General features: G+C 40.4%; 1 protein-coding gene across 4 annotated transcripts in view; it reads right to left on the reverse strand.

Moving 5' to 3' along the window:
- Positions 1-5,262: 5,262 nt before the first annotated feature.
- Positions 5,263-26,930, reverse strand: part of WDR26 (WD repeat domain 26) — a 44,832-nt gene continuing 23,164 nt past the window's right edge. For all 4 annotated transcript variants that reach the window (XM_075530738.1, XM_075530745.1, XM_075530731.1 and 1 more), the window contains exons 7-14: positions 25,032-25,170; positions 19,773-19,913; positions 17,004-17,123; positions 15,240-15,385; positions 14,850-14,928; positions 13,956-14,085; positions 10,075-10,260; positions 5,263-7,250 (exon numbers count right to left, since the gene is read on the reverse strand). In XM_075530738.1, coding sequence (XP_075386853.1) covers positions 7,225-7,250; positions 10,075-10,260; positions 13,956-14,085; positions 14,850-14,928; positions 15,240-15,385; positions 17,004-17,123; positions 19,773-19,913; positions 25,032-25,170 — 967 coding nt within the window. In that variant the 3' untranslated portion in view covers positions 5,263-7,224. The remainder of the gene's footprint in view (positions 7,251-10,074; positions 10,261-13,955; positions 14,086-14,849; positions 14,929-15,239; positions 15,386-17,003; positions 17,124-19,772; positions 19,914-25,031; positions 25,171-26,930) is intronic.

Genomic DNA, 26,930 nt, shown 5'->3' on the forward strand with positions numbered 1-26,930 from the left:
CATTTTCTTCTATCAACTAAGTAGTTAAGTAAAATCATGAAGTATGCCCTCATGCTTTCCACCTTGGGCAAGTTTTTGTCTAACGTCAACTTACTCCAACGTTGGTGCCATACACAGAAGACGGTATACATCAACACTTGAACCCCGGCATCTCTGAGTCTCAGTTCCTTTACACCACTTACTTTTAACCCATTTCCTCATTTGTCACGCGGGGATTGCACAGGCACGTTCATCCAGTGACTGGACGCAGTGAGTCCCAATGTTTGCTATTGGTGACCCAAAGACCTGTTACTTATCAATGTTGAAAAGGAAAAAACCCCAAACTCCAAATTCACTGCCACTGAGCTGATTCCAACTCATAGTGACCTGCAGGGCAGACCAGAACTGCCACCCTTGAGTTTCTGAGACGGAAATTTTTTTTTTTTTTTTTTTGGCAACAACTTCTATCTGCATAATTCAGTGCCATTGATGATACTCTTCTTGTACAGCCGTTATGGTTATCACTCTCCAAACTGTTCTACAGCCATTAAAAGCGAACTCAATGCCCCTAAGCAAAGACTTCCTCTTTCTCCCATGGTCACTGTAGCTCTTTTATTTTTAAATAGTTTTAATATTCAGTTGACTATACATCATCACAATCAGTTCTAATGCCCCTCCCACATCCACTGATGGCTCCCCAATTTCCCGCCCGCGCCCTCCCTATAAACAGTTGCATCAGTTACTATCTACACACCCACGCCCTCTGCTTTCGAAACTGGGAGGCCTAACAAACAAAACCCAAACAGTAGAAAGCAATAATAATCATATAAAGATAAAAATAAAGAGTAAGAAATAGAAAAATACCAGCAATATTTTAAAAGCCAGAGAAGAAATTTCTTCCTTGGAACAATCAAGAAATATTAGCATAGAGCAAACTGAGGATGGGTTGAGAGGTCAACTGACCAAGTATCGTATCATACCATGGCTCAGTTCACCATAACTGAGTTTACTATAATCTCTTAGTAAAGCTGTTCGAGTCCCTCACCCGTGACTAGAGGTGATCTTCCAGAGGCCCAAGCAACCCAACCAGACACTCTGCAGATGGATTTTGGGTCACCACCGTCCTCCGTAGCCTTCCACAAATTGGATGTTCACAATGTATTTCAGCTCTGATACTTTCCTTATATTTGGAATTTTTATTGTCATCTTTGGATCACATAGGCTGGTGTGTTTCTTATGTGTGGACATAGTTGACCTTTCACTTGGATGGCTGCTTGGAGAACTCTAGGAAGAAAAACTGCCTTTCTCCCCTGGAGCAGCAAGGGGATTTGAACAGCTGATCTCTGGCCCTGTCTGTAAACCCCACCCCACGGAGCTCCTTGCATGGCCATATAGGTGTCTGTGTGTAATTAAGGATGTATGTAGTCCCTCTCTATGCCCTCCCTGCTCCTGCACTTACTTCTTGGTCTCACTGCTGAATAAAGCACAGTCCCACGGTTCTCAACCCAGTAAGTGGATGGCACCATCACAACCCGGGGTGGTAAAAGACATGCCTGTCTCTCCTTTGTAGGTCTGGAAGGGGACTTCAGAGATCAGACATGTGGAAAGCCCCCCTTGGGATCTCCCAGTCTTGGGCTCAAGGCATTCAAAGCACAGGCTTTGGCATTGGAGACTTAAATCCCACTCTACCTTCTGTGAACTGCTACAATTTATTCTAGCCTTCATTTAACCACCTGACAAAGTTGTTTACTGATGTGGTTCAATTTAAATAATGTCGACCAAATGCCTGGAGTCTGGTAGGCTCCAGTGCCAGTCAAAGGGTGAAGGTCTGAACTCCAAGGCTCCTCAGGCCGGTCATCTGGCTCCACACGGCCGGTGCAAATGCCGAGTTCAGCTGCAGTCATGTTTGGGTGTTTCTTTTAAACAGAATTTAAAAATGCAAATGATACTTACACAATTCTCTCTGGTTGTACAATGGCCCTTTAAATATATTCCATGACAATGCGACTCTAGACACCACTTGTGAACCGTAGACAAAAAGTCAAAAAGTGTTGCTTACAGCCCAGCTCATACAGGCATTTATCCCCCGAAAATGTGTTCACACTGGACACTGGCAGACGGCGGGCCCTCTCAGCGCGCTTGTTCGCCAGTGTCCACAGCTGCAGCTTCCAAGGGGATCTGCTTGGTTAACAGAATTCAAGATTGAGAGGTCAGCTCCGTTTATGGTGACTGTTTTGGGAGATTTCAAAGGGGCAAACTTCGATCTCTTTCAAAGGATACAGGATAACCCTAGGGAGGAGCTAATTGTGAGAGCATTCTAAGAAAGTTGAAAAGTACTCTCACGAGGCCAGCAAAGTTACTCGAGTACGTTGTTTCCCAATCCCTCCCACCCACTCGCCGAAGAGTAACAAGAATTGGCCTAAGAAAATTCCACTGGAAAACCTTGCCTTTTCTTTTTGTCCCCCAAACTCAAGGAACATTTAAAGAATATGATTTGAGTATAAGGATGCCAATCTGTCATCCTGCATGGTAAATTAGAAAGTGCAGAATTCTCTGGGGAAGGGCTAGGGATGGATATGCTGCTCCCTTCAGAAGTGTGCGGACCCAGACGGATGATGTCCGGAAAAAATGGCTTCATGTGTTCATTTTCTTTTCACGTTGATATTTTTGCTTGATGTTTCTGATTTTAAAGCACTACTTTATGTTCCCTCACATACGGAACTTAAAACTTTGGCAAATCAGCTGTTTTAGATAAAACAGTACGATTTCAACATTCAGGTCAACAGACATCAGAGTTCATGCACTCAAACCACGCAGTTGTTCATTCTGTTTATTGGATTGAAAGGGAATACAAACGATTGTTAAGTGCTGGGCACCGACATGAAAAAGGTGTATTAAAAAAAAATCCCAGTAAAGCAAATACAAGTTCCTGTAGTTTCTTTCAAACAGAATTTTAAAGATGTTTGATATGCTACACATTTATACAGGTTAACCAAGGGTGTTTGGTAAATAATTAGTAGAACAAGTGAAAATAAATATTAAGAGACCTGAAGTTTTTATGCTTTAATGAAATAATATAGCAAAGAAATTTAAGCTAAATATAATCTGAGGGAAAAAAAACCACAAAAAACATCCCCCCCTTCACCAAATTTAAGAACGCAATCCTTTGAAACACTTATCAGTCCATAGCAAATAGTCATTACATACCGAAAGCTCTAAGTGTTTAACTAGTTCCACCACAACTCCATGTAAGTCTTGACAATGTAGCAATCTTGAGATCAGCACTTAAGTTACGTCCTTGGTCTCTACAGCTTGGTTTGTAGTACGCATGTACGTCCGTACACGCCTTCGTGGATCCATTCCCCTTGCTACACACACCCATTTTCAAGGAGCCAATCGCATTTTTTCCATGTGTGCCTAAAAATGTTCTGATTCAGTTCTAGCACACTGATTCTGATAATGAAAAACGTTTCTAATTTAAACGTGGGGTCACAGTTTCAATCTTATAAAAACATTCCAGTATTAACCAAACCTAAATTCAGTGAGGGCACTTCACATGTGCACTTTTAAGGACTTTAGTAAAATTGACAAAATCTAGAACAGCTTGTCCCCAGGACTTACTAGTCTCTCGCACATACATGTACATGCACGCACGCGCACACACACAATTTTCACACTAGGTTCATTGAAACCAGGCTATCTGGATTAGGGATATAGGGAATGGGGTTTTCATTTTTTGTTTTTGCAACGATAGGGCAGCTACTAAAACAATAGCTTTAACACTGAAAAAATTTTAAGTTCACACTGTTTTTATAAAGTATCTTAAATGTAAATTCACCTCTTCCTTTAAAAGTTAGCAGTTGATATTAAGTCAGATATGGTTTCTGAAATGGAAATGTGTTGGGGAGCAACCCCAAATGGGAGCTGCTGAAGTCTAAATGAGGACAACTAATGGGAGGTATTCTTGATTTGGGACCAAAAGGATATTAACAATGTCTTCTTTCCTCCCCATTGAAAAGCAGCCATTCTTCTGCTGTACAGAAACTGACAGGATGTGCCCCTTTCAAGAGATGTAGTTTTACCCACTGCGAGGCAGAGGCGATTGGGTCAGTTCTCGTTTGCAGGAACCAACATCCTAAAAAAGAGAATTTCAAGATGGGGATGGGTGGGGGAGGGTTTTCTATTAATGCCGTGTAACGCCATAGGAGGCAGACCGCGACTAACAATGACCGCCATTCGTAGGGTGTGATGGCTAGACAACAGGGCAAGAAACCCTTTAATTAGTGATTATTGTAATCACCGACTAAAGTTAGGGGATCCCTTTTTATTCCCCCACCTTGCCAGGACTGTGGCAACATTCACTCTGTGTAGGTGACTTACCTGGTTACTCCCACTTTATCAGGCCAGTAAGAGCAACAGACATGGAGCTGGGGTGGAGACTGCTACACAGGGCAGAATGCAGGGCTGTTCCTTACCACCGCCCTCACACCAATCCTTAAAATCCCTACAGCCAGCCCAGAGCTTGCTACGAACAGCCAATTATTTAAGAGGAAAAAAGACATTTAATGTTATGCTTGCTCTAGCCCTTAATCAATGAACAACAAAAACATTTTTAAGCACATGGAAATGAGCCTACTGAACCTGAAGAAACTTTTTTTTTTGGGGGGGGGGGTAGCCAAATATCTCCACTTGGTTTTGATCTATGTGCAAAAAGTATTGGTACTTTTCAATTTATACATTTGTTAGTATCTTGTGGTGGGCTTGAGTGTCCTCACTCTGCCTCTTTCCAAGTCTGTAGCAGTCCAGCAGTCAGTGGCTGTGGATTACACTCCTGCCAGTGTCACCACCATTGCCTCCAGCAGTCACATGGCAAACGTATGAACCATGCGCACAGCAAGTGGGCAAGAGGAAGCTGCCAGTGAGACCTGGAAAACAAACTCACCTAGCTGCTCTAGAAACCTTTGCATAGCTGCTGCTCCATTTTAATTGGAGTTATGTTCTTATAAAATGTGCCTCACATTACTCCACTGTGAAAAAGAGTGAACTGTACTCGGCTCTAGGGGTGTGAAGTCGATAGGGAGCGTCTGAGTGTCACACTGCCCCAAACGGGCACCAATCTCAGTGAATGTGCCAGTGTTCCATCGCTGCACTGGAACGCCCAGCAGTGCAGTGTCTGCCCACATTTTGATGATGTTTCTGTAGAGACTGGGGTGTGTTAATGGCTTCCGGGTACACATGAACCACTGAAAATAACCACTGAGGTACAGAGAAGTTGCCACTTAATTTATATACAGTTACCATTGAAGACTTTTATTCAAGCTGAAAGTAGAAAGTAATCTTAAAAGAAAAATGAAGTTCCAGATAAACTGTAACATATTTTACTCCGAAGCATAAAACAGGAATTCTTCGTCTCTAAGCGGTGGCCTCTGCAAAGTGGAGCTTAAAATCATTCCCCGACCAATTTGATAAAATAACCTGCTGACCAATCTGCTGTTTTTCTCTGAGCTTTTGGGAGAACCCATGCTATTTTAAGGCCAATTGTGTTTTGCTTTCTTCTCCCCTTCCCCAATTTCCCTCTTTCTTCCTGCTGCCAGCCCTCACCCCCCTTCAACGGGCGACTTCCTGACACCCCAGCCATGTGTCGTGTGTGGACCCCGAGGGAGCCTGTAACACAGGACCCTCTTGGCTGGGCTGAGCAGGGAAGTTGGTGTGGGACTTTTTGTCCACCAGACTTGCTTGGGGGTATCCCCAACTCCTCCTAAAGCTAACAGTGCTGGTCACCAGCTGGCTCTACTGACACAAGGGCGGGGTTCCAAGGAGACCACGCGGGCTGTCTTCAGCTGTCCCGGGTTGAAAAGCACAATACGAACATCAGGCTTTTGGCTTTTTAAATGTGACATTCTCAAAATTAAAAGTGCTTTCCCATGAAGGAAACCTTTCTTATACTAAAGAGGAAGGGGGAGGGAAAAATGACCCACAGCACCAGTTTAGAATGAGGTTCAGTATGGCAATAACTGACAACTGACAAGGCGTATGTCTCCATACATGTCTAAATATCAAGGGCCAGTAAGGGGAAAGACTCACCGCGACGTTACTGAGAACCCAGTTTAAGCAGGTTCAGAAGCCGCTACATTCTTCTATCCATAGCTCACTTACACTCTGGGCTTCCAAAGATCCCCTCTATCTGCTGGTGTCTACTCTCTCGCTAGATCACACCAAAATGACTTCCCAAGTCGAGAACAACTTGGAACAAGCTTTGCTGAACACCTACACTGACGACCACACTGCGTTGGTAGAATTAAAACGCACCTTTAAAACGTGAATTCCAAGAGCAGGTACTGATGTTTCTCTAGTGAATCAAACAGTGGGAGGTGGGGGAGGGGTTGGCTTGAAGTATAACTCTTAATTTTCTGTGTAATGTCTTCCAAAGCACTGCTTCTGACCGTGTCTTGTACTCCAATAATCTGTTACACTGCATATCTAAGTCACTGAGGAAACTGTTTTGAAGCTGGTTTAGATTCCAAATGTATACAAATGAAGTCACTTTAATCCTATAAATACTTCTTAATTTATTTTTAAAAAATTGTGCTGTTAACCCTTTTACGGGGCAACAAGCTATGTGAAAAGTACAAAACTTTTTGTCAAATGTAATATTGAGAGTGCTTTTGACAGAGTTCACTGGTTTGTCATCTGGACCAGTATATACTGCGCAACGGGCAAGGCTAGAATCCATGAACCAAGCTGCAAAGATCTCAAGCTAAATAAGGCGGAAAGATTTGGAGAAACAAAAGAAGGAAGTTCTTTCCTATCCAATGTATACTCTTCAGACTAATGCACTCTATTCAAGCCTTCTAAACTGTTAAATAAAGTTTTCCAAACAAGCATTTAAACTTCATTACACAGAAGAGCAACAAGAATGGTATCCTGCCACACAAAAGGCAGGAGGGAAAAAAATATATACTGAGTTCAATGGGTAAGCCTGAATGTAGCACAGTTCTTCACAACCGATGGGGGGGATAATTCAACATGGTGTCCAACAACGTTCTAACGACGCGCTTCATCTCAACTGGTTACTATGAAGCAAGGTGGAAATGTTTGGCCCCAATCGGGCTTCAGAAATGGTTCTTTTTCATGACGAGCATGTCCGTCCAGCTATATCAATCATGTTTGTTTGCACCAAATCCCAAGCCATTAAAATACGACTAATTTTAAGTTAGACAGAAGTCGTCTGCTCCAAATTCGCCATCAACTATCCATGCTACTGCATTCCTCTGGATGAAGACAGATGAAATGTGTGTGGGGGGAAGAGGAAAAGAGAAAGGAAGGGGGAAGAAAAAAGTTAAGAGTTAGATTGTTTGAAAAATCAGCATCACTTAAAAAACAACATCGAGACAAATTCTTGATACTTTCATCAGAACCAATGAACATTGCTGTCTGCTTCATGTCACAGGCCACGAAATATAGTCTACACTCAGGATTATTGTGATTAACAGAGAACCCAAATGAATACTCACGCTTAAGTCTCAGGCTTTATAACTAAACCTTGAAGGAGCTGTGCGGAAGAGAAAAATCTCTTGATAGTTTACCATGGGGACTGGGAGGAAGCGTAATCTCAGGTGCAACAGCCCTGAAACTGTGATATAACTATGCATTTGGTCAATTCCCTGTTCGAGTGCTCAGTTTGGAATGCTATAATTGTCATGATCTATTGATTTACCGGTATTTATTCATTCATTTAAAACTGCGGGGGTGGGGGTGGGGGCAGGGGTGTGTGAGCGCACAACAGCATGGCTGAGACAGAATTTAACTATAACAACAAAGATAAGCAACTTCTCTTGAAGTCAAGTGAAGCAATTTTACTTAAATGACAAAATATACTCGAGTATAAGTTTATTTTTTATTATTTTTAGTATAAAGTTTTTTAGTCTCAGTCTCTTTTCAACTTTTCTAAAACTGAAATTATTTTAATTAGAGGGGAAAAGAATTCTACCCCTTAGGGGAAAGAACCCAAAGGGTGCTTGCTTTAAAAGCCTTAAATCCAATGGCTGCTGAGAAGGGACTGCGCCCAACTTCACATGACACCCTGTCATTTCCCAGACTCTGGAAAGCTGCTGAATTTGAAAAACTGGGGTCACCCATCGAGTGTCCAGATGAATCAAATCCACCAAATAGCAGCGACGGCGTAAGCATGGAGGCACAAACTGAGATATCAGTAAGTCCCATAGAGCACCTCTAACATAAATCCACTCACTGAGTCAACCTAACGTCTGCTTATGCCTTGAAATTAAATGTGGTCACTTGAAGGGACAACTTTTCCAATGACTGTGATAGGATGAGAGAAGCTCAATGAGAACAGTTGTCGAGCTCTGAGAGGGTCTTGAAAGAGACCAGGAGAACACAGGCAAACGTCGGCCGCCGAGCTGAATTCCCAGGGCAGGTTAGCAGCTCAGGTGGGAATCTATAAACACAAAGGTATGGGCCATCCAGGTGGCGTGCAACTGGGCAGCTTGCAGGGTGTTTGACCTGGGCACTCACTTGGTCATCTTATTCTCAGCTCTGGCTGAATCGCCTCACCAGCCAGTGAAGTATGGCCAAGCCTTCGACAGTGTGTATCATAAAGACCAAAAAAAAAAAAAAAAAAGTACATGCAATATGAGGAGGCTTCAGAAAAATTCCGTCTTTCTTTTTTTAAAAAAATTTTTCCCCCTCATCTTTCAATTCCATTTTCCGTGAGCTTTTTGAAGCCCCTTCCCTCACTGTCTCAACCCATGCATGATAACCCCAGCCCCCACCTCTCTACCACTGAGACTCATGTAATTGAGCAGTTACTTATCTTTCCCACTAAAACATTTAGGTGAAAAATATGTATTTTTCTAAGTAAATTACTATCCCTAAACAAACTAAGGTTTTTACCTACTCTAGCTGAAAACAAACAGGTAATACTGTGCACGTGAAACTCCCTACTTTTCTCTCTAGTGCTGCTATCACGCGCAATGTCAGCGTTGTGCTTAACTGCTACTTTATGCTTGTGCCTTCCTTTCTCGCCCAGGATTTTAAACCCAAACCGCCAGTGGCCATGGGGTCCCATGTGTTGGGGAGCAAACTGCATCCCACAGGGTGTCCAGGGCTATGACCTTTCCGCAGCAGAATATCAGACCTTTCTCCTGAGGTGGCCCTGGGGGTCAGCAGCACAGTTCTTTTTAAGTGTTTCCTTTTCAGTAGCACAATTCTTAACCAACTGTGCCTCCCAGGGCTGCAAATATCTCAGTTGCTTATAAAGCTTTTCAGACTTTAATCAGCATTGCTACGCTTCATTTTGCTTAAGTATGAAAATGAGGGTAAAGGATAGAAATACTTCTGGGGAAATTATTTTACACAGGTAATAAATATCAAGGTTCAGCATAATACACTTTAGTTCCCTATTCTTCCCCTCTCCAGCAAGCATAGCTCATGAGAGTATACCATGTGGTATTACCTACATTATATATTTAAGAACACTATTAACCAGCAAGCTCATTAAACCAACTTTTTAGAGTGGGTCAAATTTTACATATGGCTTAGAACCTAATGTGGAGTTCCTACTGGACAAATGGTAAACATGCCTAGCGAACTAAAAGGTCTGTGGTTCAAGTCCACCTAGACACAGATCATCAGAAGAAAAGCCTGGGCTCCTGTGGGACCACCCACCCTCCAGAGCCCAGTTCTGCTGGGACACACATGGGGCGGCGGCCGGGAGGCACATGGACCCAACAGAAGCTGGCAGGCCCTCCTGTGGACCATTACTTCTTCCGTCTAACATGCTTCAGCAGTCAGTCTATGGAGGTAGCGTGAGGGAGGAAAGTTTTTTTCATTCAGATTTTCAAAGTTTAACAAGACTAGTAGATATAAGCCCATTCCAACATATCCTCCTGAAGGAAAAAAAAAAATCCCAAAAAACAACTAAAAGAAAAACACTTTATCGGATCTTAAACTTGGTCCTATGGGAAGAGATACAGTAAAACCTCTTTTAAAAAAATGGAGAAGATAATCCACATACCATACTTTAAATAAATTATTGTTTAAAAATGGCTGTAGGTTTACAGCCAGCAGGGTTACCTTCAATATTCTGGTGGTCTATAAAAGGTGCTGGCCCCCATATTCTAACAGTGCCATCGTCTGAGGCGCTGGCCATCATAGATGCAATCTGTGGGTTCCAGCTCACGCAGTTCACTGTACGTGTGTGCCCTGTCAGCTCTGCGATTGGTAGCTCACTACGCTTGTGCCAGATGTACACCTTATGATCTGAAAACAAAACAAAAAACAATAATTCAGGAAGAGTTAGGCTTGTCTTATAATCACAAAGACGACTGACTTTACATTTATCATTTACCAGATATGACTCATTACGCGATGCTTAACATATTATCCTACACAAAATCATTTTAATAATATGTACTTTTTCTGTGAGGTGATTAGCTCTAGAATCTCAGTTTCTCTCTCTCTCACACACACACACACACACACACACACACACACACACACACACACCCTATCTGAAATATCCTGTCAATATCTGAGTCATAAACAAACAAGGTCTTTATGAACTAATCCAGCATAAAAAGGAAAAGCATCTTGAGGTGACAGGAAAGCAATGTATCTAAATTAAGTATTAGGTATTAGGTAGGAGTTCTGTTGGTGTAGCGGGTTATTAGTTGGGCTGCTGACCACAAGGTCAGCAGTTCAAAACCACCAGCTCCTCTGTGGGAGAAAGATGAGACTTCTTACTCCTGTGAAGACTTAGTGTCAGAACTCCACAAAAAACCGTCTACCCTCGTACTATATGAACTCTGTCAGAATTGACTTGATGGCAGGGTTAAGTATGAAGCACTTCTTGGAAGGTATCTTTAATCCCACGAGGTGGGTACTCTCCCAGGCCCTGGTGGATAGTGACTGTGGCACTGAGAGGCTAAGTGACTTGCTCATGGCTAAAAGCTAGTGTCTGTGAGCTGGGGTTCAACCCGAGCAGCAGCTCTGCTCAGTGTACACTAGTGAGTCTAGACAAGTCCCACATCGGCTTCAGGTTACAGCTTGTGGTAGGCTATCATCTCACAAAGAGAATCTGAAAGCAAGAAGTTCCCACAACTTTGCTTCTTCATGATCAACTTATACCGGCTGGGAAACCCTGCCAGTTATTAACTTTTTAAAAAAATATTAAATCATTTTATTGGGGGCTCGTATAACTCTTATCACAATCCACATATACATCCATTGTGTCAAGCACATTTGTACACTTGTTTCCCTCATCATTCTCAAAACATTTGCTATCTACTTGAGCTCCTGGTAGCCAAACCTAATTTTCCTCTCTACCCATCCCCCCCCCACATGAACCCTTGATAATTCATAAACATTTTTTTTACAGCTTTTGTTATTTTTTTAAATCATTTATTAGGGGCTCATATAACTCATATCACAATCCATACATACATCAATTGTGTAAAGCACATTTGTACATTCCTTGCCCTCATCATTCTCAAAACATTTGTTCTCCACTTAAGGTCCTGGCATCAGCTCCTCATTTTTTTTTCCCTCCCTCCCTGCTCCCCACGTTATTTCATTCTTGTTGCACCTCGTCCACCTATAAAAAATAACTTCATCCCGATGTTGGGAGGATTGGTACACATTTAGATTTTTAAAAATGTTTCCTTCAGCAAGTCTAGCACATTGTAAACAACACATTACTGCGAAGAAACAGGAGTAAGGAAAGGGGAGGGAGCGTCCCAAGAGGAGGCCTTAAAGTAGGGCATTAGAGTGTCCAGTCTGACCATGTGGGCATTTCCTGTGTCTGTGCTGCCAACGCGGGAAACTTTACAGTGGTGAAAAGTAATTAACTTATAGTAAGACAGTACACTCTGGGCTCAAAATTTCTGACACAAAGACAACAAACTAGGAATGTCCTTGAAAATTTCTTTGCTAAAAATGAAGGGGGGTGGTGGTGTAGGAGAAATATAGACTTGACAAGTGTGAATGCAACTGAAATCTATCCCTATCTGGAGGAAAATGTTATGTAAGCACATAACCTAAGAGGGTATATTTGCTGCAGGGACAGAGAAAAATTGAGATCTGAAGGTCTGAATGACAGGCTTTATGATCAAGTTCTTCTTGCTCAGTCTGGGAAACTGAAAAGTATGTCTGCTTCTTCTTTATTACTACCACCAGGATGAAAAATCTTGGGTAATTAATTGCATTGGGGGGGGGCAGGAGGAAGTGTAGAAGGCAGCTTCCTATTTAGATAGGCATTCATTTATTTGAGGATTTGGAAATCTTGAAATATATTCCTTGTATGAACATGGATCACTGTAGTCATATTAGAAAACAACATACCTACCAGACCCAATTAAGGTGCTCCAGGGGCACAGCAGAGCTACACCCCCCCGAGGGGATCTGAAAGTCACGTGGCTTTAATACACTCCGCTATGAACTGAAAGTTGAGTTGAGCCCACCTGCAGCTCCAAGACAAAGATGTGGCACAGGGACAATTCCAAGTCCTATAGGGCCACTGTGACATAGAATTGCCTCTACAAGCAGTGGGTTTGGAGTTATTTTATATCCAAGTGGTGCTCCAACTATTTTTAAAACCATCTAAACCATTTGAGTTGTAAGGAAATTCATCTCTTACTGCACGGTTATGTCACTTCTAGCCCAAGTAGACTATAATGTAGTTTGATTACACTATTCATCAGACTGAGCTCCAAATTCACTTGGCTTAAAAGAAAAGGCCCAAACTACCATCCTCAGAGACAACGGCAGCCATACGTATTTTAAAGCGCCTCTAGGGCCCATGTTATTTTTACAAACAGCTACGGGGAATTACGAGGCATAATTAAGAGAGGGTTGGGGCGACGACCACCAGAAGCAGGACTGAACTGAACTCAGGGGAATATCTCTTAAGAGGAGGTGCTTAGAAGAAAGCTGAACATCTTCAAACTACAGGAAAAGTCAACCAAACACCAATCTAGAATCTGGAAAACATGATAAAATTAAAGTAAAAGGTAAAAAAGATTGCTGAGAAAAAAAGAACTCACAATTAATCTGAAAAGCCACTTTGTGATCCTAGTTCCTACTAAGACCAGCTTTTGGGTACCAGAGAAGTGCGTGCATGTCGTGCACACAAAGGGCACAACCACGGAGTTTACTAACAGAAGCCAGTGTCTTCTGACAGCCTCGCAGGCTAGCTGCGAACGTTGTCGAGTGACTGTGCCAGTGTCTAGAACATAGCGCGTACTCAGGGAAAATGTGTTCAACAAAAATCGGGAGGAATTTGCCATGACTGACGTCCGTATCACATTAAAAGGTGTACACTGACTTGATATGCCTCTCACATCTATGTGTGCACAGCTTAAACAATTTGCATTTTAAATTAGACCAGATATACTTTAGGCATATGCATGCCAAAACACGAATGTTCTTGGACTGGAGAATACAAAGTTTATTCAAAATAACAGAACAACAAGAAAAAAAGTAAATAACAGAACCATGCCTGATCATTTCAACTTTGCTTAAATATAAGAATTTTCAAGCTGAGTTATTCTTTACATGAACTGATGGAATACCAAAGATCAAAGTTTTGTTGATTTTGTCGCAGATGACAAAATGTAATTGACCTTGACATTTTCGCTAATACCAACTTCTAAAAAACACCATTTCCCAAGAAAAGAAAAAAGCAAAAAAAGTCAATACACAAAAGTATAGTGATTTAACAAGTCTTAAAAGTGATATTCACAAAAAATATATAAATAAAAGTGATATTCACCTACTTCCACATGGTCCAAAAGGGCACCACTGAAGATACTAAGGAGGGCTCAATGCATTCCAAGGAAGGGAAATGAACAGTTTATCCAACAGCGTAGTGGATGAACACACATGGAATTTGTGTATTAAACTGAGGGAGAGAAAGCTTTACCTCCACCAGTATATGTGATGGCGACGCACACACTTACCTTCACTGCCACTAGCGATAAAGTCTTCATTGTGGCCTCCAAAACATGAGTGAATCGTATAAAACCCTTGCGTAACACCTTGATATTTTCTTACTAAAACTCTGTCTTGCAAGTCCCATAAATGAACTCCCTGCAGGCAAAAAATACATTTATTCTAAATCCACGTAAAAGAATGTTCATGCATTAACTGCGAACTTCATTTAATTTACCAAACGAAAACACTCCTCAGTTTCCAACTGCAGTTTTCCATTTTAAACAAAGAAATTGCCAATGGTCATACAGAATGACAGAAGTCATTCAAGTCTGCAGGCTGTCTTTAAAAGAGATCTGCTAGTAGCCAAGGGCCAATCGTTCAAACCCACCGGTGTCTCCCTGGGTGAACGATGCGGCTGACTGACCGCTTCCATAAAGAGAGCAGCCTTAAAAACCCCAGAGGCAGTTCAATTCTGTTTAATAGGGTCACGATGAATCAGAATGGGCTAGGCAGATAGCAAGGATTTAGCTGCTTTTGTGTCTTCATTTCACATTTAATGTTTAAACAGAGTTAGATGCACAACCTCATGCTACACCCCAAATAATCTTCGATGATTCTGAACCATTATGCAAATTTAACTCTTAAAATGAAGCTATATTGCTGAAGCCATGCATGGAGGGTCAAATATTACTCTAACTGGGCGTTCAGTTCCATACAAAATACAATTTATTTATTAAAATATACACAATTGTTTGAAAAAAGAAGCCAATGTTCTAGTGTAGTTGTGGTTGACTGTCTACATGTGAGGAGCAAACATACCAAATACTGACAAGTAGACCACTTGTTTATGTAAAAATCCTAATGAAGACATACAATCTGGGTAAGCGAAAATTTCCACAAAATTAGATGAATAAACTTACCTGAGTTGCTACATTTAACAAAGCTAATCGGCCATTTTTTGAAATAGTAAAAGACATAATAGGATGATCTTCTTGTACTCTGTAACCAAAAGATAATTTGTCAAGATCATTATACACAAAAAATCCAAGACACGACTAAAAGACAAATGCTCTTGCTAATTATGTTCCGCACAATTTTGCATGCAATCACTATTATATAGTATGCTTCAATCAAGAAAAATGAGTCACTAATTACCAAGTACCATCTAACTACCCGGTGCCTTACAATCCAAACTACTAAAACAAAGCAATATCCAAAACATAATAAACTTTTCTCCTGGAAAAGTCTAACATAAATCACACTTTAACATGAATCAGCCTGTCCTTATTTAAAGGAAGCAAAATAGTCACATGTTCCTATCTGTAAGGTCCTCGAAGTTATAGCCTCGAATCCGCTGGTGTGTATCTGATGCCAGAACAGTCTTGCCGTCGCTCAAGCACCAAAGGCATTGCACTCGTACCCCTTCCCAGGAGTCCAGGAGGTTACCATCTAAATCCTGCATGGGAGGAAAACAAGCAGAGAACCACACATTTCTCTTAGCAGTATCTTTTAGTACTTGTTTGGCTTTTTCTCCCTGAGATTGATCTTAACCTAATAGCTCCAGAAATGTTCTAAATTATGGGAGTACTGGTCAAATCTCATTACAATACCTCAAGGGAAAAGGGTGGGAGTAGGGGATTATTGTACACTTAACTTCAAGTAAAACAGATAAAACGAAGAGAAAAATGCCTAAATTCCAAGAGGTTCTATTTTAATGGAAAATAATTCAAACATTAGTTTAAAGTTCTCCACATTATTGGGATTTGGCCTATAACATTTAGGAATTGTGATATGGAAAAGTTATTTAAAATATTAATCATAGTTTTAAATAGAACTTAGAACCCCCATTATGATGTTTTATAAAGCTCAGCAAAATTCGCAACGTGCTCTACAGATCTCTCTAGAGCTCTTCCACATGTCATCTCATTGCATACTCAATCCGTAAAGGGCATTACCATCCCCGTTTAGTAGACGAGGGACTTGTTAGTCTTAGGTCCTGCGATTGCAACAATACGCTGGATGCCATAGGTAGCAGAAGCGGACCTGGTGTTCTTGCATCTACGGGAGTGAAGACTAATGGCCAACATCATGCTAGAATAATAAGGAATTCGAGTCCATGTTTCTCATAGTCAGATTAAAAATCGGTAACGTACAGTGGCTCTATAAAGTCCTTTTGACAGGTGATCTTTAGCTACGTGTAAATTATTTGGTGGGGGAAAAAAATCAATACAGTAGTGTCTCCTGAATCTAGCTGGGCAGGGGATGAAATATCGACTCTAGATAGAACAGTAGTGACACTGCACTTGGATCAGAGTTCAGCATGTCACAAGACTTTTTAGCTATTACTCATGTGACTCGTGCCAACAATCCAAAATAGGAGAGTGGACATTGATGAGAAGATATCACCGAGTGAAAAGTTCTTTGGTAGCATGAATAACTTTCTTTATTCCTTAAATTTTAAAGGAAAAAAGCCTGTGTACTCAGGACATTATTTAAATATATATGTAAAAAAAATTCCAAAGGGCTGAAAACCTCCAAAGAAATTATATCCTAAACCTTTTCATGTCTCCAAATTTAAAACTTTATAAATTCGGGGGGGGGGGGGAAAGTTTGGCAAAACAAGCATTTTAAGTTTTACTAAACTCAAGGCCTATACTCCATAGAACACATGGCTTGGCAGGAAAGGTAAGAAAAAAGAAAACGAAGAAACCTAAAAATCACAATCTTGTTGAACTTTTTTCATGGGTACATAAAGAAGATGATCCTGATGTAGGATTGGAGTTGTCACTAGACACATAGCTAATGCAGTGAGAAAAATCTCTAAACAGGAAAACATTTGGTCTCACAGGCACACAGAGTAGTGGCGACTGTATGGGGCTGTGCAGCCACAGAACAGTCCCAACATCACAAGAAGGCTCATCAGGCAATGCTGGTCTGGGAAGATGGCAAAAGTAGCTCTTCATAACGAGTAGTTAATTTAAGACAGATCCTGAGTCAAGTGAATTCTTTATTTCAACAAAGCTACGTGTGCTTTCAAAGCAGCAGACCTTTCCAGGTGGCCACAAAACACTTACACACTGATAGAACTGCCCACGTTGACCCCCAGTTACAAAGCGTTTCCCGTCTGGATTCCAAGCCACACTTGTTAAACTGTCTTCGTGAGACTGGCTCATTTTTGTCCTTAGCTCTCCCGTCTACAAAGAAATAAAACCGAGGTTAAGGCTTTTAAGATATGCATCTACAAGGGGTGCGTGCGTGAGTATTATGAATTCTCCTAGCTGGCTTTATAGAAAACACTCTAGCCCGCAGAGGGAAGAGTAAGGGCTCGACGACAGACCTGGCATAGGTGACCCAACAAACCCAGCTTTCAGATAAGCTCAAACAGCCCCTAAGCTCAAAATAATTAATTTATAAATGAAATTATCATGTAACTTTTATCACGTTGATGAAAACCTCACGCCTAGTCCCCCGAGTATCAATTTCTCAGTCTTAGCTTTGACTAAAGCTTCGCCTAAAAACGCAGTTGACGCAACAGCGATTCCTCAAAAACATAATGAATGACTAGAAAAGCTACATCCTTAAACTCAAGGTAGTCTAAATTATGTTACGTTTCACAGGCAAGACACTCATAACGCTGTAGGGAAGATGGGAAGAGAAAACAAAGTAAAACTATATACAACTTTATTTCCAAAGCAACAGGAAGGGGGCGCTGTCCTGTTTTCGCGTAGCCACGCTGAAGCATCCCCAGCTAAGCAAGGCTGTTTAGTGATCGCAACCCTCAGAGCTCCTCTGACCACGCTCTCAGTTATCCCACTTAGAAGGGAGACACATACCATTTAATCTAGGCCTGATTCCATTGGTTCACAGATTACAAACAGGGTCTGAGAGGTAATAGCTGCCCTTGGTATAATGAGAAGTCTATGGGCATAACCTCCTGTGAGAAATGGGTAATCAAAAGTAAAAATAAGAGTGAAAACAGGGTGTGATTAGGAAATGGGGCAAGAAGTAAAAGCCAAAAGGGCACAAAAATAAAAAATGTTCTAACTGGAAAAATTTCTTTTAAAGCTTTCTTTTAAAAATGTTCCTCCAAAATGTTAACTATACTCATTTATTTACATCATTTCGTTGCTTGGTAGAAGCAGTTAAAACAAAAATTTATACATATACATGCAACAGCGAGAATCTTATAATCATTTTCTATTCACAAATGTTTTTACATGAAGGCAGAAATGGTAATTAGTTCTGTTATGCTCAATACAATGATTCTACTATATGAGGCTGGGATGATTAAAAACCTACCTAAAAATGCAAACAATTGAAATGGCATAAAAGGCCACCCTCTTAAAACACGTTTAAATATATAAAATGATGCATAGCAAAACCTTTATACCAGAACGTAGCTGGTAAACTGATTCAAAGGAAGACTATACAGGCACCATAAATTACACTAAGAGTTACTATTACAGGATGTAGATCACGCATCTCCTCCCTTTGAGAAGGGCAGGAAAGTTCTTAACTAAAGACAGTCATTGGTTTTCAAGTCAGATTCACTTCAAGTTCTGCTTTACTGAGGCAAACTCATGTGTTCTGTTCTACGAATTCCTACCCACCTGGACAAAGCCACAAAATGTGAGTCTTCAACTCTGGCTTAATAGAAATGACATAAACAGATTTATTGGACAAGTGGGAGCTTTAAATTGAGAGCACTAGGTCAGAGAAAACCAGTTAAATTTTCCCAGCTATGATAATGGTACTTGGTAGCCTTTCATACATACTTCAATCTGGAACTCACTTTCACACGTATTGAGCACAGACATATGGCTATTAAGGCATGTGTAGATACACACATACAAGACTACAACTAGATTGAAAAACTAGTCAATCTATAGAGTACTGAGCATTTAGGTCCACCTTGTGTATTTTCAACATTTTTGAAAATAAAAAAGCGAGTTGAAACAAAGAAATAACTAAGTAGTAAGATTTTAATATTCATAGATCAGAATTATAGTATATCATCTTGAGGAACGTTTTAGTACTCATTATGTACTCCGCTACACTGTATTATTTCAATAATCTTTGTGGAGTTTGACCTTCACACTGCTGGCAAAACCCAACTTAACCTACAGGTAGATCTCTGGACTCAAAATCCTACCCATGAAGTTATACTTTTAGACATAATCTCCATAGCCTGGCTTAAATTTTTAAATTTTTGGCTAGAGGCTAGGGAGAAAAAACAAAGACCAAAATCTAACTGGTCAGCTTACATAAGGAAGTTTTTATTACAGTGATGTCTCTCTGTTTCATTCATCAATCTTTAAACCATGCCCTGTGTACAATGGAATGAATATAATGTTGGATCTTTCTAAAATGAGACCCTCAACAAAGTTCAGGTTTTCAATTAGCAAAAATAAAGCCCCCACCCAATAAATACTCAAAATATATCACATGGATTTACCAAACTAGTTCAGAATAAACTTTTACGTATAAACAACAGCAGCTGCCGTTACACTGGACCATTTGATATGATACAATACTTTCTCATCTGACAGGCACACCCACACACAACCGCAATCCTTTCTTTGGAGTATCACAGTAAAGAGCAAATAAATTCCAGAGTCCAAAGTCAGATGTGCCCCAAAATACTGACATTGGTCTTTCAACAACTTCTATTACATTCAGCATGACATGAAAAGCATAAGCCTGAACACTTGCGAGTCATTTGAGTAATTCTCTTAGAAGAGCTACAGCATTGTAACTTAGCTTACTCAACTGCGCAACCAGGGCAAATGTATGGTGATTTAAGTGCTTTCTTAAAGGCAAATTCAAAGATGAAACTTGCTCACTTGTACATTCCAAAGCCAAAGTTCAGAGCAGTCATCTGGGCCACAAGCGACAAGATAGTTGTCATCTGGACTCCATGCAATGTAAGAAACCCCATACGCATGGCCTTCTAATGTTTTCAGCAGTTTTAGCAGGTGTGTATCCTAGGAGAGAAATTAACAGTTCACTCAGTTGACTCTCTCATCCCTCAGTCACTGTTTCCAAGCACAAAAGGCTTAAAATACAGTTCATATTTTTAGTTCATATAACTGAGCCTGAACCTTTCACATTAATTTCGCCACAATGTAACTTCTAACAGCTTGCTTCGTAAGACTCACTCCAGCTGCAGCAGTTGTAAATCATCTTTTACAGAGAACACAGAGTATGCCAGGAGGAAATATAAAAATGACATGCAGAATTTATCCTTAGGAACTTTTCAGAGCTAAAACCAGATGGGTATCCCAAAGCAATCTCTTCATAAACAAATTTTAAAATATGACTTATGTACAATATTTATAATGAATGTAAAGTATATAATTTTATGATTAGTATATTAATAGTATATAATTTAAAACGTCTTCACCGGAACCCATATATACAGACAAAAATTCCACATCCATTAGCAGTCACACACCCCCTTGTTATAGTGCATGTCAGGATTTGAGTCTGAGTTGCCGGAATCAGCCATACTCTGAGAGCCATGGATACTACACCATAGGATGCAAATGTGGAAGTGCTAAGTGACAAGAATGAGAAAATGTACAGTTACTTCAGGCTTAGGGGCTAAATTTTTACACCGTGAGTGAACAGCTGCTTAAATGTTTAAGCATGATGAATATATATCACAATATTTAAGAGAAGGAATTTACCAGGAGATAGGATGTACAAAACTCAGCATAATAAACATACACGAGTCAATGCAATAGGAACAGTTCTGAAAGAAACAAGGCTCTAAGCTACAATGGCCAGGGTGGAGGGGTCAGGGAAATGAAACTAACATGCAGAATGTGACAGGAAATGTTCAAAAGCCACCTCCAGATTTCTGGTTTAATGGATATGGATGGGGAACAGAAGTAGGAATTTGGCTGGAGATGGGAAGAAATAACGACTTCAGTTGTAGACTCAGGTGTAAAGATTTACTCTGTCCAGGTGTGAGTCTGGGGGACATACACAACCGGAGCCAGTCTAATCTAACCATGCTGGGACTCTTTCCCTATAGAAATGGATTGGCTCATTGCAGTTTGTTTTCTAAGTCCAGGCATTCAGATAATTTCTAGTCCCAATCTCTACTGCTGAGATCAAACGGAACAGGGCAGAGGGCGTTTCTGTCTGATCCACACTTGTCATAATGGGCGCAGTGGCTTGCGTAATTAAAGTCTGACTACTAAGTTCTTTCAGCGCCAAACTTTCATTCATAGCGCAACTCCGGATCCCCACTGAGATTTGCATCCAAATTGATGACAAGATTCCTTAAGCATGCAACTCAAAAACCAATCACCTATTGACAAAATATAGCCTTATAAGTAAAAAGTGGAACACATGGTACCAATACTGTCCATTCAGTTGCAAACAGTATACTAACCAGCTAAGCTGTTTTCAACTCCATGAAATACCATGGAGAAGCCTGCTTAGTCTGAAGGTTGCTGAGATGAGTACCACCCCAAAATCCTGGAGGTGCACCAGGTGGAGCTGAGCTTTCACAGTATGCATTGTTCCCGCTAAGTGAACATCAAGCAACTTGCTCGGAGCTTGTGCACCCAGGGGTGTTGCCTGGGAAGATTCTCTCTGGCCAGTGCGTTTTTCATAGAAGCAGTTTTACTCAAACCTACCTTTTTGTGATGGTCAATTTAAGAAAACAGTGTGTGGCTGTGAAATTGTTTCCTGCTCAGGAAAAGTGCTGCAGAAACTGCTGTGGTGTTGAACACAACTGACAAGGACAGTGTTGTGGGAAAAACTCAAGTGTAGAAGTGGTTTTCTCATTTCAAAAAGGGTGAAATGTCGATTGATGACAAATCTCATTCTGGACGTCCATCAACTTCCCAGACAAAAAATGTCGACTTGTTAGAGCACTTACAGTTTCTTTCACCAGGTCAAACTATTAATCAAGCTTTCTATTTAGAGGTTCTGAAAAGATTGTTGCAATGGGTGACAGAAAGACCTGATGTGGCTGATGGGAATGGTTTTGCCGTCACAACACTGAACCTGCTCATGCAGCCATCTCAGTACACCAGTTTTGGGCAAAATACAGCATGCGTCTCTTGCCCCACACACCTGACTTTGCTCCAGGTGACTTCTTTTTGTTTCTACTAATGCAGAGGGACATGAAAGGGCAGCGATTTGACCATGTAGGGGAGATGGAAAAAAAAAAAAAAAACCAAACCGAGGGAGGTGCTGTCAGCCATCCAAACAGAGGAGTTTGAAAAGTGTTTCTAAGAATGAAACTGCAGATTTGACAAATGTATAAAGTGTAATGAAGAGTACTTTGAAAAAAAATTACTTTGGAAAAAATTCTGTTTTGGGGGTACCCCCTCATTGTCAATTCATGAAAAACTTACAGGAAACTAAGCACTAAACTAGCATGACCAACTCAGTCTTGGGTTTCTGTGTATCCTTTTTCATTTTAAAATGCACACATAAAAACCATGCGTTTGAAAAGAGCAGAGTTACATTTCTTGATTTTTATTGACATAACAAATGCCGTCACACCAGTAGAATCAAAACAGTCCCCCGGAACTCACTGAAACACAGATGTTTACAGTCATGACCTTAAAAATCCCCTATATTGTAGCATCTCCAAAGCTAATCTGCTCACAAACACCTGTACATATAATACCTATGAACATTCTGCACACCCAGTGTTCTGAAAAGCTACTCTGGGAAACACTAGCGTCAACATCGAAACTCTTTCACAAAGCATACAAGTAACTGCTGTTACTTCTATCACCTCATCAGTGGGTTGAGCAAAATGTTCCTCCAGGCCCACTAATGCAAAGTCATGTTTTCTTTCATAAAAGAGCCATTCCTAACATAAATAAAAAAGGGCCATTCCTAGCCAGTTTTGTCTAAGTAGTTTTTTGCAAGCCCTCCCCGCTTTCCTCAGCCGGCTGCTTCCAGGTGGATCTGTCTCTGAACCCCTGCAGCATCCCTCACCCCATGATGACATAATGACCCTGTGGAACCCCTCCTCCTTCCCTGACGTGAAGGCCTGGCACGCAGCAGGTGCTCAGTACACATTGTTAAATGAAGGGATGCTTCCACTGCTGCCAGAAACACTTTGTACAGCTGTTCTGGAACTATTGCTTTTCTTTTCAGTTCAATGTGTTGCAAATGAATGCGGAATGAAATAAAAATTCCTTAGAATAGTATTCAAAGGCCATGATTTGAAACAAAACTTTTTTTGCCAAATCTTATTTCCCACTCTTTGCCCTCAACTCAACCTATTCTCTTACTCTGGAGAAAAGAGAAACGTAAGTGCACCCCCAGCTGCCACCACTTTCCCATCTCCACTTGTCTGGCAAAGCCCACATGCTACCTCTTCAACAAGGCACTCCCACCGGGGAGGCTCCTTTGTGCATAGCGACAGATTTATCTAGCAAGGGGCTGATTTTTTTAAAATTGCGTTTTACTTCCCTTTCTAAACTGTACATTCCTTTAGCACAATGGTTCTCACCTTTCCTAATGCCGTGAACCTTTAATACAGATCCTCATGTGGTGGTGACCCCAACCATAAAATTATTTTTGTTGCTACTTCATCACTGTCTTGTTGCTACTGCTATGAATCGAGGGACCCCCGTGAACCGGTCGTTCAACTCCCAAAGGGTCTCAACGCACAGGTTGAGAACCATTTTTAGCAGGAGTTTTCAACAGCGGTCCGGTCTCTGAGTAGACTTGGTGGTCCATGAACTTAAATAGGAAAGACAGGCATTTCCTTCCATCTCAAATGTAGGTAATTCGCCACAGAAGTTGTGGCATCTGTAATTGTTACCAAGAGAAATCTCAAATATTTTAACATATTAGAGTCGCAAGTATTTCGAAATATTACTTATACTCATCATTAGGTCCCAATCCCGTCGTTGTGGAGTCAGTGCTGATCGATGGAGCTTCCTGCGTGCACACAGAAGGAAGGAGACACGGCCTGGCCCTGTGCTAGCCTCCCATCTGTCCCTAGGCTGGAGCCCATCGATGCAGCCGTGTCCATCCACTTTGCTGAAGGCCTTCCTCTTGTTCCTACCCTGCCACTTGACCGAGCACAGGCTCCATTTTCAATGCGACGCTAAAGAAATAACGTATTACTCCGCTATAATTGTTTTACTAGTAGCTTAATAATTACATTTCAGTCCAATGGGCTTCATTAGCCTTTAATATATACTATATGGGTGGGTTCCTCATGTTCTGCATTTAAAAATATCACTCTGAGAAGGGGGTTATTTATTTGATAGATCGCTCAAAAGATGCGTGTGGGCCTCCCTACACTACTTTTCCCCTGCGATAATGGACCTTAGGTCTCAATTTAAGAATGTTTACTTACGCCACGGTTTTCGGTGAACAATGCCTAAACCATCGCTAACTTGTCTGGAATCATGTACATCTTGCATTGCTCCAACAAATGGCCAGTTAGCCGAAAAAATAGGAAATACTGATTTCCACACATCTGTGGGTCCCCTGGTCACAGGAATAGAGATAGTCTGATTCTCAGACCACTGAGAACTTCAGGACTAGAACACAGTACTCTTCATGTATCTCACTGGGGAAAAACCGAGAGGTGCACTTGCACACATTATACAAGTCAATGAAGGACAGACAGATAACAAAACAGTCTGATTTGGCTCTAACCTGCAACAGAAGGAAGGGACTTTGGATAAACCTTGTAAATCATGTATTAATAAAAATACAAATGAGTAGATGGTCCAGGTCAATGGCCTAGGAGTCAAAATATTCTGGATTTGAGTTCTAACTGCCACTTACAAACTGGGAGAGCCTCGGCATCTTTCTGGTATCCCAGGTTTCCTCATTTGAAATTATCTTACAGAATTATTCAGAAAATAATGAATACATAGATTGAGCAGAATCACAAGCATTCGATAATTTAAATATTAGTATACATATTTAAATAATCTAGGATCAAGTAAGATGGGACAAATATGATTAAAAACAATGCATTTGGAATACTGTGTGTACTTAAAAAATTAACAGTAGGTACATATAAATACATTCTTCCCTACTAAAGAATTAGATTCAAAATTACTTTTTTGCAGCCTCAATACTTATATTGGAGTACATACCGGATCGACTTGCCATATGATAACTGTTGTATCTTTTGATCCTGTTGCTAGTTTAGTGCCATCATTAGAGAATCTACAAAACCACACCTCATTGCAATGCTCCGTAAGGATCTGCTGAGTGTAACACGGAAACTGCCTCCTGCAGCAAAAAAGTCCACAAGTAACTATTCTTTCAAAACAAAAGAGTAACAGTGAAAACGACTCAACAACTGATATGAAGTTTCTTCTGAAGATTAGAATTAAAAAACAACTGCAGATAAATAAAAACGAAAAGTCAACCCTGCATATTTATCTATATAAACTGACTTTCAGGTTGCTTTAGAAGAAATAATGTTAACATCTCATTTACATAAAATCCAGTTAAACTTGCAACTTTATATAACAAAAAGATAGCTATAGACAACCAAGACTTTAAATAAACACCAAGCAGTCAAAAAGTTTTAATTATCTTTGTGAAGTGCTCTAATTCCACTGAACTTTAGTTCCCATCTACACAAGGAGGTTAATATCTAGATAACAGGGTCCTTTATAAGAATTAGAAAGACATCTAAAAATTCTTAGAATTGAATAGACAGCTAAATGGCGATTCCCAGTATCATTCCAGAGGGAGCCCAGAGCAGCCCCATTTAAGGCAGGGGCTGTAAAACCTACAAATGGGAGAGAGATAAATGCTGACAGACTTCAGTTCAAATCCTTGCTCAGCTACTTATAGCTGTAATTCTGGGGAAATGATTTCACCTCTTTAGTTTTGCTAAGAATTATCAAAAATCTGAGTTATTCCAAGGATAAAATAAAGACAATGCCTTATAAAGTTCTTTATACCAGTTTAAGACAATATAGAGCGCATTTGTAGACCAAGTCTGCAATGTACCTAGTGTCGTGGCAGTTGTGATAAGGACAGACAATTCTATGATTACTCACTTTATACGTTATGCAGGAAAACTATTTTAAGGATTTTTTAAGGATGACCAATCTTAACTTTTTATATTCATTGTATCCTTTTCTAATTGCTACACCAGCGCTGCACAATGGACTTTCTGTGCTGGTGAGCATGTTTATTCATATATCGGTGCAGGCCTATGGGGTACAGACATCAGCAACATGGGGCTAGTGTGCCTGAGGGACTTTTTAATTGAATATGAATTAATTTTATATTAGCATTAAAATTCCACGTGGCTAGCAGATACTGTATTAGAGAACATAGCTCTCTAGTAAGTTAGATATTATTCTCCAGTTTATTAAACAAAAAGTCATTTAAACATCAATGGAAAAGACAAACAGAAATGTAGATGGAGACAGCAAATGGTATAAGATATGAAAATAATTTATAATTTATCAAGGGGTCATTAGGGTGGGAGGGTGGGGGAAGGAAAAAGGGGCTGGTACCAAAGGCTCAAGTAGAAAGAAAAGGTTTTGAAAATGATGGTGGCAACATATGGACAAACGTGATTGACACAATTGAAGAATGGACTGTTAAAACAGCTTTAAGAGCCCCCAATAAAATGATTTAAAAAAATAAATTAAAAACACAAAGACACATTAATGAAGAAATACTTAAGCTTGGCTTGAAAAGCAGTCTTCCTTATTCTTACCTAGACAACTTATAATTGAAAAATATATTGCCAACTCATCATCCTGAAAAAGTAATGTGTAATTAAATTAATTAGCATTCTTTATCTGGTACATATGGCAACCTAGCTGAGCAGTTGGCCAATTGGAAATGGCTTTAAACTTTCTGATTGTTACACTAAGTGTTGCTTTAATATTGAGCTATTATTCTACATCTGAACTGAACTCAATGATTACTAGATGGCATTTACGAAACACTTATTATGTGCCAAATACCACGCTTGATGCTTTTACACATCACAAAATAAAACACAAAAGTTTAAACTCATT

Source organism: Tenrec ecaudatus, chromosome 1, assembly GCF_050624435.1.
Source record: "Tenrec ecaudatus isolate mTenEca1 chromosome 1, mTenEca1.hap1, whole genome shotgun sequence".
Taxonomy (NCBI): Eukaryota; Metazoa; Chordata; class Mammalia; order Afrosoricida; family Tenrecidae; genus Tenrec; species Tenrec ecaudatus.